General features: G+C 48.4%; 1 protein-coding gene across 1 annotated transcript; it reads left to right on the top strand.

Annotated features, from left to right (window-relative positions):
• Positions 1 to 2,996: 2,996 nt before the first annotated feature.
• On the top strand, positions 2,997 to 12,112 carry LOC137309897 (E3 ubiquitin-protein ligase RNF185-like). The gene is made up of 3 exons (XM_067977914.1): positions 2,997 to 3,394; positions 4,092 to 4,110; positions 11,996 to 12,112. The coding sequence occupies exons 1-3, from the start codon at positions 3,045 to 3,047 to the stop codon at positions 12,110 to 12,112; spliced, it is 486 nt and encodes a 161-aa protein (XP_067834015.1). The 5' UTR covers positions 2,997 to 3,044.
• Positions 12,113 to 13,009: the final 897 nt, after the last annotated feature.

Genomic DNA, 13,009 nt, shown 5'->3' with positions numbered 1-13,009 from the left:
AGTACCTGGATGTGCACTTGAAGTGCTGTAACCTACAGGGCTACAGACCAAGTGCTGGAAAGTGGGATTAAGCTGGCGAGCTCTTTTTCGGCTGGCGCGGACACGATGGGCCGAATGGCCTCCTGCTGTGCTGTAAATTTCTATGTTTCTTTGTTGAGGACAATTTTGCCTTCGCCACTTCCCTTCTGTCTCAACACAACCATCGAGCCTCTACAGGCTTTACACTCTGCCACCCGCAGCGTAGTGTTTACCTAATGAGCCAGCAGTGATTTCTGTTCCTTGAATTAGCTCCTTTCTGGATTTCTGTAGCAGAAGATCAGAGCAAAGCTGTTAACCTCTGTTTTAAGACCTAGCTATTTATTAGTGGTGCTTGCAGGATCAGACAGTCTGATTCAAGCTTAAATGAGGCAATCAAATATTAATGTGCACTGTATACAGCAGTCTTCTGCTGAGGGTAACTGAGGAGGTGTGGCTTTTGTACATTACAGGCAGTGAATAAGTGCCAGAATGGTTCAATCTTGCTTCTGACTCAGAAGGTTGTGGGTTTAAGTCTCAATTGTGTGAAGTGCTTTGGTATGTTTGAGAGATGCGGTAAAACGCTACAGAAAGGCAAGTTTCATTCTCTCCGGTTGGGGAACAGCAGAATACCATTGAACACAGTAGGCATCCCTGTTGCAATTCCCAATTAATGTTGTGATTCCTCTGAAATGAAGAAGAAAAAGCTTAGATAAATAAACAAGTGGAGTGTCTGCCCTGGCACAGTGGATAGCACTTGTGTCTATGTCAGAAGATTGAGAGTTCAAGCCCCCACTCCAGAAACATGAGCCCATAATTCAGGGTGACACTCCAGTGCAGGACTGAGGGAGTGCTGCACTGTCGGAGGTGCCGTCTTTCAATGTGATGTTAAACTGATGCCTGCCCTCTCAGCTGGTTATAAAAGATCCCATGGCACTATTTGAAGAAGAGCAGGGGAGTTGTCCTCGGTGTCCTGGACCCAATATTTATCCCTCAACCAACATCACTAAAAAAACAGATGATCTGGTCATTTACCTCATTGCTGTTTGTGGGATCTTCTGTGTGCAAATTGGGGTACAAATAGCAATGTTTGGGGTACAAACAGCAATGAGGTAAATGACCAGATCATCTGTTTTTTTTAGTGATGTTGGTTGAGGGATAAATATTGGGTCCAGGACACCGAGGACAACTAATGTTTCCTACATTACAACAGCCTCATTACCAACATTACCGCCCTATCAGTTTACTCTCAATCATCAGCAAAGTGATGGAAGGTGTCGTCGACAGTGCTATCAAACGGCACTTGCTCACCGATGCTCAGTTTGGGTTCCGCCAGGACCACTCGGCTCCAGACCTCATTACAGCCTTGGTCCAAACATGGACAAAAGAGCTGAATTCCAGAGGTGAGGTGACAGTGACTGCCCTTGACATCAAGGCAGCATTTGACCGAGTGTGGCACCAAGGAGCTCGAGTAAAATTGAAGTCAATGGGAATCAGGGGAAAATCTCTCCAGTGGCTGGAGTCATATCTAGCACAAAAATGGTAGTGGTTGTTGGAGGCCAATCATCTCAGCCCCAGGACATTGCTGCAGGAGTTCCTCCGGGCAGTGTCCTAGGCCCAACCATCTTCAGCTGCTTCATCAATGACCTTCCCTCCATCATAAGGTCAGAAATGGAGATGTTTGCTGATGATTGCACAGTGTTCAGTTCCATTCGCAACCCCTCAGATAATGAAGCAGTCCGAGCCCGCATGCAGCAAGACCTGGACAACATCCAGGCTTGGGCTCATAAGTGGCAAGTAACATTTGCGCCAGACAATGACCATCTCCAACAAGAGAGAGTCTAACCACCTCCCCTTGACATTCAACGGCATTACCATCGCCGAATCCCCCACCATCAACATCCTGGGGGGGTCACCATTGACCAGAAACTTAACTGGACCAGCCACGTAAATACTGTGGCTACAAGAGCAGGTCAGATGCTGGGAATTCTGCGGCGAGTGACTCACCTCCTGACTCCCCAAAGTCTTTCCATCATCTACAAGGCACAAGTCAGGAGTGTGATGGAATACTCTCCACTTGCCTGGATGAGTGCAGCTCCAACAACTCTCAAGACCATCCAGGACAAAGCAGCCCGCTTAATTGGCACCCCATCCACCACCGTAAATATTCACTCCCTTCACCATCGACACACAGTGGCTGCAGTGTGCACCATCCACAGGATGCTGTGGAGATGCCGGTGATGGATTGGGGTGGACAAATGTAAGGACTTGCACAACACTAGGTTATAGTCCAACAGACTCACCTGACGAAGGAGGAAAGCTCCGAAAGCTTGTGATTTAAAATAAAACTGTTGGACTATAACCTGGTGTTGTGCAAGTCCTTACATTCATCCACAGGATGCACTGCAGCAACTCGCCAAGGCTTCTTCGACAGCACCTCCCAAACCCACGACCTCTACCACCGAGAAGGACAAGAGCAGCAGGCACATGGGAACAACACCACCTGCACGTTCCCCTCCAAGTCACACACCATCCCGACTTGGAAATATATCGCCGTTCCTTCATCGTCGCTGGGTCAAAATCCTGGAACTCCCTTCCTAACAGCACTGTGGGAGAACCGTCACCACACGGACTGCAGCGGTTCAAGAAGGCGGCTCACCACCACCTTCTCAAGGGGCAATTAGGGATGGGCAATAAATGCCGGCCTCGCCAGCAACGCCCACATGCCATGAATAAATAAATAAAGTACTTGATTGGTTGTAAAGCACTTTGGGCTGTCCTGAGGTTGTGAAAGGTGCTGTTGAATTCCAGTCTTTAAGTGGTGAGCTTACCTGGATTTGCATGAGAAAAAAATCAGGTGCAGAGCAGGATCAGCTCAACAAATGGAAAATTGAGGCCCTTCGCTGGGAGCGGAACCTTTGCCCGGTCCCATGTTGCGGGGGACCGGATTCCAGCGCCGCCCGGAGCGGTTGCTAGGACACGGTCCGTTCCGGTAGCAAGGCGGATGTCGGCGTGTTGTTAGTGGGGAGATGGCGAGTTCGGGCTCGGCGGCAGCAGGAGCCGAGAGAGACCCCGGCCCCGGGGACAGCAGAGGCCCAGGCCCCGGCCCCGGGGACAGCAGAGGCCCAGGCCCCGGCCCCGGGGACAGCAGAGGCCCAGGCCCCGGCCCCGGGGACAGCAGAGGCCCAGGCCCCGGCCCCGGGGACAGCAGAGGCCCAGGCCCCGGCCCCGGCGACAGCAGAGGTCCAGGCCCAGGCCCCGGGGAGAGCAGAGGCCGCGCCTCCGGGGAGAACAGAGGCCAGGACAGCACGTTCGAGTGTAACATCTGCCTGGACACGGCCAAGGACGCGGTGATCAGTCTGTGCGGCCACCTGTTCTGGTGAGAGGGGAGGGGCGGTGATGGGGGGAGGGGTAGACCGATACGGTGAGGGGGGAGGGGTAGACCGATACGGTGATGGGGGGAGGGGTAGACCGATACGGTGATGGGGGGAGGGGTAGACCGATACGGTGATGGGGGGAGGGGTAGACCGATACGGTGATGGGGGGAGGGGTAGACCGATACGGTGATGGGGGGAGGGGTAGACCGATACGGTGATGGGGGAGGGGTAGACCGATACGGTGATGGGGGGAGGGGTAGACCGATACGGTGATGGGGGGAGGGGTAGACCGATACGGTGATGGGGGAGGGGTAGACCGATACGGTGATGGGGGGAGGGGTAGACCGATACGGTGATGGGGGGAGGGGTAGACCGATACGGTGATGGGGGGAGGGGTAGACCGATACGGTGATGGGGGGAGGGGTAGACCGATACGGTGATGGGGGGAGGGGTAGACCGATACGGTGATGGGGGGAGGGGTAGACCGATACGGTGATGGGGGGAGGGGTAGACCGATACGGTGATGGGGGGAGGGGTAGACCGATACGGTGATGGGGGGAGGGGTAGACCGATACAGTCGGGGGGAGAGTTGTGTCGGTGGGGTTGAAGGATATGGTTCTTGATCCTAAAGGTTCTAATATGCTAACTCTTTTCCGATATTTTGTTCCTGTTTCCGGTGAAACATGGGGATGTCTACAGCTGGCCCTGCTTACACCAGGTACGTCTCTGTCACTCTCACTCTGTTCACGCAGCCCTCCTTAACTCAAGATGTGACGGCCATTGGCTAACTCACTGGTTCCAATTGATGCTGAGATTAAGGCCCACTTATTGACTGCTGAAGTGTCAGCAGTTGCTCAGTGGTAGCCCTCTCGCCCCTGAGTCAGAAGGTCGTAGGTTTAAGCCCCGACTCCAGAGACTTGAGCCCATAATTCAGGCTTACACTCCACGTGCTTCATTGTCGAAGGTGTTGTCTTTCGGATGAGACATTAAACCGAGGCCACATCTGCCCTCTCGTGGACATAAAAGTTCCCACAAATACTATTGGAACAAGAACAGGGGGAGTTCTCCCATGGTGTCCTGGCCAATAACTACCCCTCAAACAAAATCACTAAACATAGAAACATAGAAAATAGGAGCAGGAGTAGGCCATTTGGCCCTTCGAGCCTGCTCCGCCATTCAATATGATCAAGGCTGATCCTCTATCTCAATACCATATTCCCACTCTCTCCCCATACCCCTTGATGCCTTTTGTGTCTAGGAATCTATCTAGCTCCTTCTCAAATATATTCACTGCCTTCAGTGGTAGAGAATATCTGGTCATTATCTCATTGCTGTTTGTGGGATTTTGCTGTGTGCAAATTGGCTGCCCCATTTGTCTAATTTGCAACAGTGACTACACTTCAAAAAGTATTTAATTGCCTGTGAAACACTTTGGGACGTCATGAGACCATGAAAGGTTCTGTATAAATGGAAGTTCCTTCTTTTGCTGATTTGGGCAGGGAGTTGTTCACGTGTCCATTAGTTCAGGCCACATCCTCTGAGACATGATCGATCTTTTCTGATGAATAGTGGGAATATATAAACACCCACTGACACCCACCCCGAGAACATAAACACCCACTGACACCCACCCCGAGAACATAAACACCCACTGACACCCACCCCGAGAACATAAACACCCACTGACACCCACCCCGAGAACATAAACACCCACTGACACCCACCCCGAGAACATAAACACCCACTGACACCCACCCCACGAGCATAAACACCCACTGACACCCACCCCGAGAACATAAACACCCACTGACACCCACCCCGAGAACATAAACACCCACTGACACCCACCCCGAGAACATAAACACCCAAGACATTTATAATCTAAATAGAAATTTTGAGGGGGGTGCAAAAGCAGAGGGACCTGGGGGTGCATATTCACAAATCTTTGAAGGTGGCAGGGCAGGTTGATAAGGTGGTTAAGAAAGCTTATGGGATACTTGGCTTTGTAAATAGGGGCATTGAATACAAAAACAAGGTAATGATGCTAAACCCTTACAAATCACTGGTTAGGCCTCAGCTGGAGAATTGTGTACAATTCTGGACACCGCACATTAAGAAGGATGTCAAGGCCTTAGAGAGGGTCCGGTCAAGTTTACCAGGATGATTCCAGGGATGAGTGACTTCAGTTATGTGGAGAGATTGGAGAAGCTGGGATTGTTCTCCTTAGAGCAGAGAAGGTTATGGGGAGATTTAATAGAGGTATTCAGAATGATGAGAGGTTTTGATAAAGCAAGCAGGGAGAAAACTGTTTCCTCTGACAAGTGGGTCAGTAACCAGAGGTTATAGATTTAAAATAATTGGCAAAAGCACTAGAGGGGAACTGAGGAGAACTTTTTTCACAGAGGGTTGTGAAGATCTGGAACGCACTACCTGAAATGGTGGTGGAAGCAGATTCCATAGGAACTTTCAAAAGGCAATTGGACATGTACTTGAAGAGGATTAATTTACAGGATTATGGGGAAAAAGCTGCGGTGTGGGACTAAATCGGACAGCTCTTTCAAAGAGCCAACATAGGCACGACAGGCCGATTGGCCTCCTTCTGTGCTGTATGATTCTATGACCCAGCCTCAACAGCTTTTTGAGCAAGAGAGTTCCAGATTTCCACACCCCTTTGTGTGAACAAGTGCTTCCTGACATCACCCCTGAACAGTCCAGCTCTAATTTTAGGTTATGCCTCTTTGTACTGGGCTCCACCACCAGAGGAAATAGGGTGGATAGAGAGAAACTATCAACTCCTTTAATCATCTGAAATGTCTCAATTAGATCACCCCTTAATCTTCTATATTCAAGGGAATACAAACCTAGTCAATGCAATCTGTCCTCATAATTTAACCCTTTTACCCCTGATGATATTCAGGTGAAATAGTTTAAATGATCTATATTGTTATGAATGGGCATTGGGATGAAACATTAGAAAGGAGAAACAAGGTGCATAGAGGACTGAGAGGGACAAGTAGCACTGGAGTAAAGAACAGTTCAGAAATAGGAGGGATCAGACAGGGGAAAATGCCCTTTATGGTGAGATTGCTCGTAGCGTGGTAAATAAGGTTGGTGAGCTGCAGGTTCAAATAGCCTCATGGGACCATGATACAGTGGTAATAACAGAGACCTGGCTCAAAGGAGGGGAGGATTGGCTACTTTAATATTCCTGGCTACAAGGTATTCAGGAACGATAGGGAAGGAAAGAAAGGAGGGGTGGGGGGGCAGTATTATAACACTGGAAAGGGATGATATAGTTGAGGGTCAAAGACAGAATCTATGGTTAGAATTAAGGAACAATAGAGGAGCTATTACACTACTGGGTGTATACTATAGGCCACCAAATAGTGGGAAGGAGATAGAGGAGCAAATTTTCAGGCAAATTACAGAAAGATGCAAGAACTATAGAGTAGTGATAATGGGGGACTTCAATTATTCCAATATAGACTGGGATAGTAACAGTGTAAAGGGCAAAGAGAGGGAGGAATTCCTGAAATGTGTTCAAGAGAATTGAAAAGTGTGTTTCCAGCCCAACGAGGAAGGAAGTAGTGCTTGATCTAGGACCACCTTATTAGGACCACTGCTCTTTTTGATATATATTAACGACCTAGACTTGGGTACAGAGGGTATAATTTCAAAGTTTGCAGATGATACTCGGAAATGTAGTAAATAATGTGGAGGATAGTAACAGATTTCAGGAGGACACAGACAGACTGGTGAAATGGGCAGACACAGGGCAGATCAAATTTAACGCAGAGAAGTGTGAAAGGATGCATTTTGGTGGGAAGAATGAGGAGAAGCAATATAAACTAAATGGTACAATTGTAAAGGGGGTGCAAGAACAGAGAGATATGTACACAAATCTTTGAAGGCAGGATAAGTTGAGAAGGCTGTTAAAAAAGCATATGGGAACCTGGCCTTTATTAATAGAGGCATAGAGTACAAAAGCAAGGAAGTCATGCTAAACCTAATCACCTTTATTGTGTTCAATTCTGGGCACCACACTTTAGGAAGGATGTTAGGAAAGGATACAGAAGAGATTTATTAGAATGGTACCAGGGAGGAGGGACTTCAGTTAAGTGGAGAGACTGGCAAAGCTGGGGTTGTTCTCTTTCAAAAGGGAATTGGATAAATACTTGAAGGGAAATAATTTGCAGGGCTATGGGGAAAAAGCAGGGGAGTGACTAATTGGACAGCTCTTTTAAAGAGCCAGCACAGGCATGATGGGCTGAATGGCCTTCTCCTGTGCTAATCCTAAATATTGTTCACTGACCTGAGTGTATCATTCCCTTGCTAACTTTCTGGTTTTCTTTGAGGGTGTGATAAAGGAGTTTGATAGGGCTACGGCAGTGAATGTGGTTACTGGGATTTCAACTTTTTTTTTACTTGCCTTAGAAAGTACAGGGGTGAAATTAAAAAGGAAATTAGGAAAGCAAAGAGGGGGCATGAAAAAATTTTGGCAAGGAAAATCCAAACATGTTTTCTAAGTACATAAAGAGCAAGAGGATAACTAAGGAAAGAGTAGGGCCTGTTAGAGACCAAAAAGGTAACCTATGTGTGGAGGCGGAAGATGTGGGTATGGTTCTTAATGAATACTTTGCGTCTGTCTTCACAAAAGAGAGGGACGACGCAGAGATTGTAGTTGAGGAGGAGTGTGAAATATTGGATGGGATAAACTTAGTTAAAGAGGAAGCATTAAAGGGATTAGCATCTTTGAAAGTAGATATATCACCAGGGCCGGATGAAATGTATCCCAGGCTGTTAAAAGAAGCCAGGGAGGAAATAGCGGAGGCTCTGACCATCATTTTCCAATCCTCCGTGGATACAGGCGTGTTACCGGAGGATTGGAGGACTGCTAACATTGTACCGTTGTTTAAAAAGGGAGAGAGGGATAGACCGAGTAATTAGAGGCCAGTCAGTCTAACCTCGGTGGTGGACAAATTATTGGAAACAATTCCGAGGGACAGGATAAACCTTCACTTAGAAAGGCACGGAGTAATCTAGGACAGTCAGCACGGATTTGTTAAGAGACAGTCGTGTCTGACCAACTTGTTTGAATTTTTTGAGGAGGTAACAAGGAGGATTGATGAGGGTAGCGCATTTGATGTAGTGTGCATGGATTTTAGCAAGGCTTTTGACGAGGTCCCACATGGCAGACTGGTTTAAAAAAAAGTATAAGCCCATGGGATCCAAGGGAGAGTGGCAAATTGGATTCAAAATTGGCTCATTGGCAGGAAGCAAAGGGTAATGGTCGATGGGTGTTTTTTTGACTGGAAGGCTGTTTCCAGTGGGATTTCGCAGGGTTCAATACTGGGTTCCTTGCTTTTTGTGGTACATATTAATGATTTGGAATTAAATGTAGTTTGCAGATGATACAAAAATTGGCTGTGTGGTTGATAGTGAGGAAGAAAGCTGCAGACTGCAGGAAGATATCAATGGACTGGTCAGATGGGCAGAAAAATGCCAAATGAAATTCAATCCAGAGAAGTGTGAGGTAATGCATTTGGGGAGGGCAAATAAGGCAAGGGAATACATGATAAATGGGAGGATACTGAGAGATGTAGAGAAAGAGAGGGATCTTGGAGTGCATGTCCACAGATCCCTGAAGGTAGCAGGACAGGTAGATAAGATGGTTAAGAAGGCATATGGAATACTTTTCATTATTAGTTGAGGCTTAGAATATAAGAGCAGGGAGGTTATGCTGGAACTGTATAAAACACTAGTTAGGCCACAGCTTGAATACTGTGTACAGTTCTGGTCTCCACATTACAGGAAAGATGTAATTGCACTAGAGAGGGTACAAAGGAGATTTACGAGGATGTTGCCAGGACTGGAGAATTTTAGCTGTGAGGAAAGATTGGGTAGGCTGGGGTTGTTTTCTTTGGAACAGAGGAGGCTGAGGGGAGATTTAATTGAGGTGTATAAAATTATGAGGGGCCTGGATAGAGTGGATAGGAAGGACCTATTTCCCTTAGCGGAGAGGTCAATAACCAGGAGGCATAGATTTAAAGTGATTGGTAGAAGGATTAAAGGGGAGCTGAGGAAAATAAATTTCACCCAGAGGGTGGTGGGGGTCTGGAACTCACTGCCTGAAAGGGTGGTAGAGGCAGAAACCCTCAACTCAATTAAAAAGTACCTGGATGAGCACTTGAAGAGCTGTAACCTATAGGCTACGTACCAGTTGCTGGAAAGTGGGATAAAGCTGGCTGATTTTTCAACTGGCGCGGACATGGTGGGCCGAACAGCCTCCTGTGTCGTAAATTTTCTATGATTCTATCCTCTACCGTGAAGGCCGATACAATGTATGTATTTAGCAAATCTGCCATTTTGGAGAGAGCAACCAGAATGATTGAAGGGGAGGAGGGATTGGATTATGAGGAGCAATTATGTAAATTGGACATGTTCTCACTGGAAAAGAGAAGGTTGAGAGTTGATCTGATTACTGTTTTTAGGATTATGAAGGGACTAGATAACCTTGACCATGGCAAGTTATTTCCCCTTGTCCAGAACAGTGGAAGCAGGGGACACAGCCTGTGTTGAAGAGGCTAAATTCAAAACTAATCTGCGAAAATGTTATTTCAGTGAGCGAGTGGTCAATCTATGGAGCAGGCTCCCTGGGGAGATGGTAGAAGCAGTTAGTGTTAATTCATTCAAATGCAAATTCATAATATCATAAATAGGTACAGCACAGGAGGAGGCCATTTGGTCCATCCTGCCGGTGCCTGCTCTTCGAAAGAGCTGTCCAGTTAATCCCATTTCCCCTGCTCTTTCCCCATAGGCCTGTAAATTTTTTCTCCAAGTGTTTATCTAATTCCCTTTTGAAAGTGCGGTGCTCGGAATTGAACACAACTCTCCAGTGTTTTATAAAGGTTCAGCATAACTTCCTTGCTTTTCTACTCTATGCCTCTATTAATAAAGCCCAGGATCCCATATGCTTTTTTAACAGCCTTCTCAACTTGTCCTGTCACCTTCAATGATTTGTGAATGTGAACCCCCAGGTCTCTCTGTTCCTGTAGCCCCTTCAAAATTGTACCATTTAGTTTATATTGCCTCTCCTCATTCTCCTACCAAAATGCATCACTTCACACTTCTCTACATTAAATTTGATCTGCCCTGTGTCTGCCCATTTCACCAGTCTGTCTGTGTCCTCCTGAAGTCTGTTACTATCCTCCACATTGTTTACTACATTTCCGAGTTTCACGTCATCTGCAAACTTTGAAATTATACCCTCCATACCCAAGTCCAGGTCATCAATATATATCAAAAAAGAGCAGTGGTCCTAATACTGACCCCTGGGGAACACCACTGTTTACTTCCCTCCAGTCTGAAAAACGACCGTTCATCACCACTTTCTGTTCCTTAACTAATTTTGTATCCACACTGCCACTGTCCCTTTAATCCCATGGGCTTTAATTTTACTAACAAGCCTATTATGTGGTACTTCATCAAATGCCTTTTGAAAGTCCAAATACACAACATCAACCACACTACCCTCATCGACCTTCTCCGATGCTTCATCAAAGATCTCAATCAAATTAGTCAAAAACGATATCGATTTCTTTCAGAAAATAATAGTTTGGGATACAGTATATGAGTAATTTGAGACCTAACATGGTAAGTGTAACAGACTTAGGAGGAACAGGTGACTTTGGACCTATGATTCCCAAAGCTCTCCTCCACTGGGGGTTTTCCTCACCTCCTTTCTGGGTCAGTTGTATTGACAGAGAATATTGCTATGAATAGTCAACATCTCTATTATTGTTGTATCATGCAGCTGCTTTGATTTTCTCACCTGGGATCATGCAACGGCCAGGATGGTAGAAGGTGAACGATGGGCCTTGGTCTTTTATCGTCTAGCAGTCCCTACGTTCCTTGGAAATCCCTCCGTGGCCTCGCCCCTCCCTATCTCTGTAACCTCCTCCAGCCCTACAACCCTCTAAGATCTCCGCACTCCTCCAATTCTGACCTCTTATGCATCCCTGATTTCAGTCACTCCACCATTGACGGCCGTGCCTTCAGCTGCCTAGGCCCTAAGCTCTGGAATTCCCTCCTAAACCTCTTTGCCTCTCTACCCTCTCTTCTCCTTTAAGTTCTTAAAACCAAGCTTTTGACTAGTCCTAATATCTCTTTATGTGGCTCGGTGTCAAATTTTGTTTGATAATCGCTCCTGTGAAATGCTATGGGACATTTACTACGTTAAAGGCGCTATATAAATGCAAGTTGTTGTTGTCCTCTATTGTTCAGGTTGCAATGGTCTGGGAGCGAGCATTTTCTATACAAATTTAAAGGGCAACAGTGTGAAAATAAGAAGACTGAGACCTCCAGGGAGATGCGCTTAGTATTTCAGGTGGTGTGGAAGTTCAGTAGAAACATTTTTGCCATGTAAGGACTCTGCCGCCGTTAAACAACCTATAAATCAATATATTTGTACTGCAAAAATGTCTCTCGTGGGCAGTCTTCAGTTCCTTTTGAATTATGTTGAGCTGGAAATGCTATTTTCTTTGTCTCTTTTGTTTGGAGTGAGATTATCACTAACTGAGAGCCTCTGGTGTTTGTTATGACAGTGGTTGGAGACGAGACCTAACCGACAGGTTTGCCCTGTTTGCAAAGCAGGGATCAGTCGAGACAAAGTCATCCCCCTTTATGGAAGAGGAAGCACAGGTCAGCAGGATCCCAGGTGAGAAAATCAAAGCAGCTGCACCCCTTGGCAACCCCTTCCTGTACAGAGAATTGAACAGGTGACTGTGGGGAGAGAGACTTTGCACAATCTGCATATTTAAATGGAATATCAGGCAGCTGTAGCGGGCTAAGTCTGACCCAGGTGAAGATAGGTGAATATTGTGCAGTTTGAGGATCAGGCAGTATTTATACAGAACCTCTTCCCCTCCCCCCCCCCCCCCCTCTTCCCCTCCCCCCCCCCCCTCTTCCCCTCCCCCCCCCCTCTTCCCCTCCCCCCCCCTCTTCCCCTCCCCCCCCCCCCTCTTCCCCTCCCCCCCCCCTCTTCCCCTCCCCCCCCCCCCCTTCCCCTCCCCCCCCTCTTCCCCTCCCCCCCCCTCTTCCCCTACCCCCCCCCCCTCTTCCCCTACCCCCCCCCTCTTCCCCTCCCCCCCCCTCTTCCCCTACCCCCCCTCTTCCCCTACCCCCCCCCCCTCTTCCCCTCCCCCCCCCTCTTCCCTCCCCCCCCTCTTCCCCTCCCCCCCCTCTTCCCCTCCCCCCCCTCTTCCCCTCCCCCCCCCCTCTTCCCCTCCCCCCCCTCTTCCCCTCCCCCCCCTCTTCCCCTCCCCCCCTCTTCCCCTCCCCCCCTCTTCCCCTCCCCCCCCTCTTCCCCTCCCCCCCCCTCTTCCCCTCCCCCCCCTCTTCCCCTCCCCCCCCTCTTCCCCTCCCCCCCCCTCTTCCCCTCCCCCCCCCTCTTCCCCTCCCCCCCCCCTCTTCCCCTCCCCCCCCTCTTCCCCTCCCCCCCCTCTTCCCCTCCCCCCCCCTCTTCCCCTCCCCCCCTCTTCCCCTCCCCCCCCTCTTCCCCTCCCCCCCCTCTTCCCCTCCCCCCCCTCTTCCCCTCCCCCCCCCTCTTCCCCTCCCCA

This window comes from Heptranchias perlo, unplaced genomic scaffold (assembly GCF_035084215.1).
Source record: "Heptranchias perlo isolate sHepPer1 unplaced genomic scaffold, sHepPer1.hap1 HAP1_SCAFFOLD_1906, whole genome shotgun sequence".
NCBI lineage: Eukaryota > Metazoa > Chordata > Chondrichthyes > Hexanchiformes > Hexanchidae > Heptranchias > Heptranchias perlo.
Note: the sequence above shows the minus strand (reverse complement) of the source record. Positions and strands in the feature narration are given on the sequence as shown.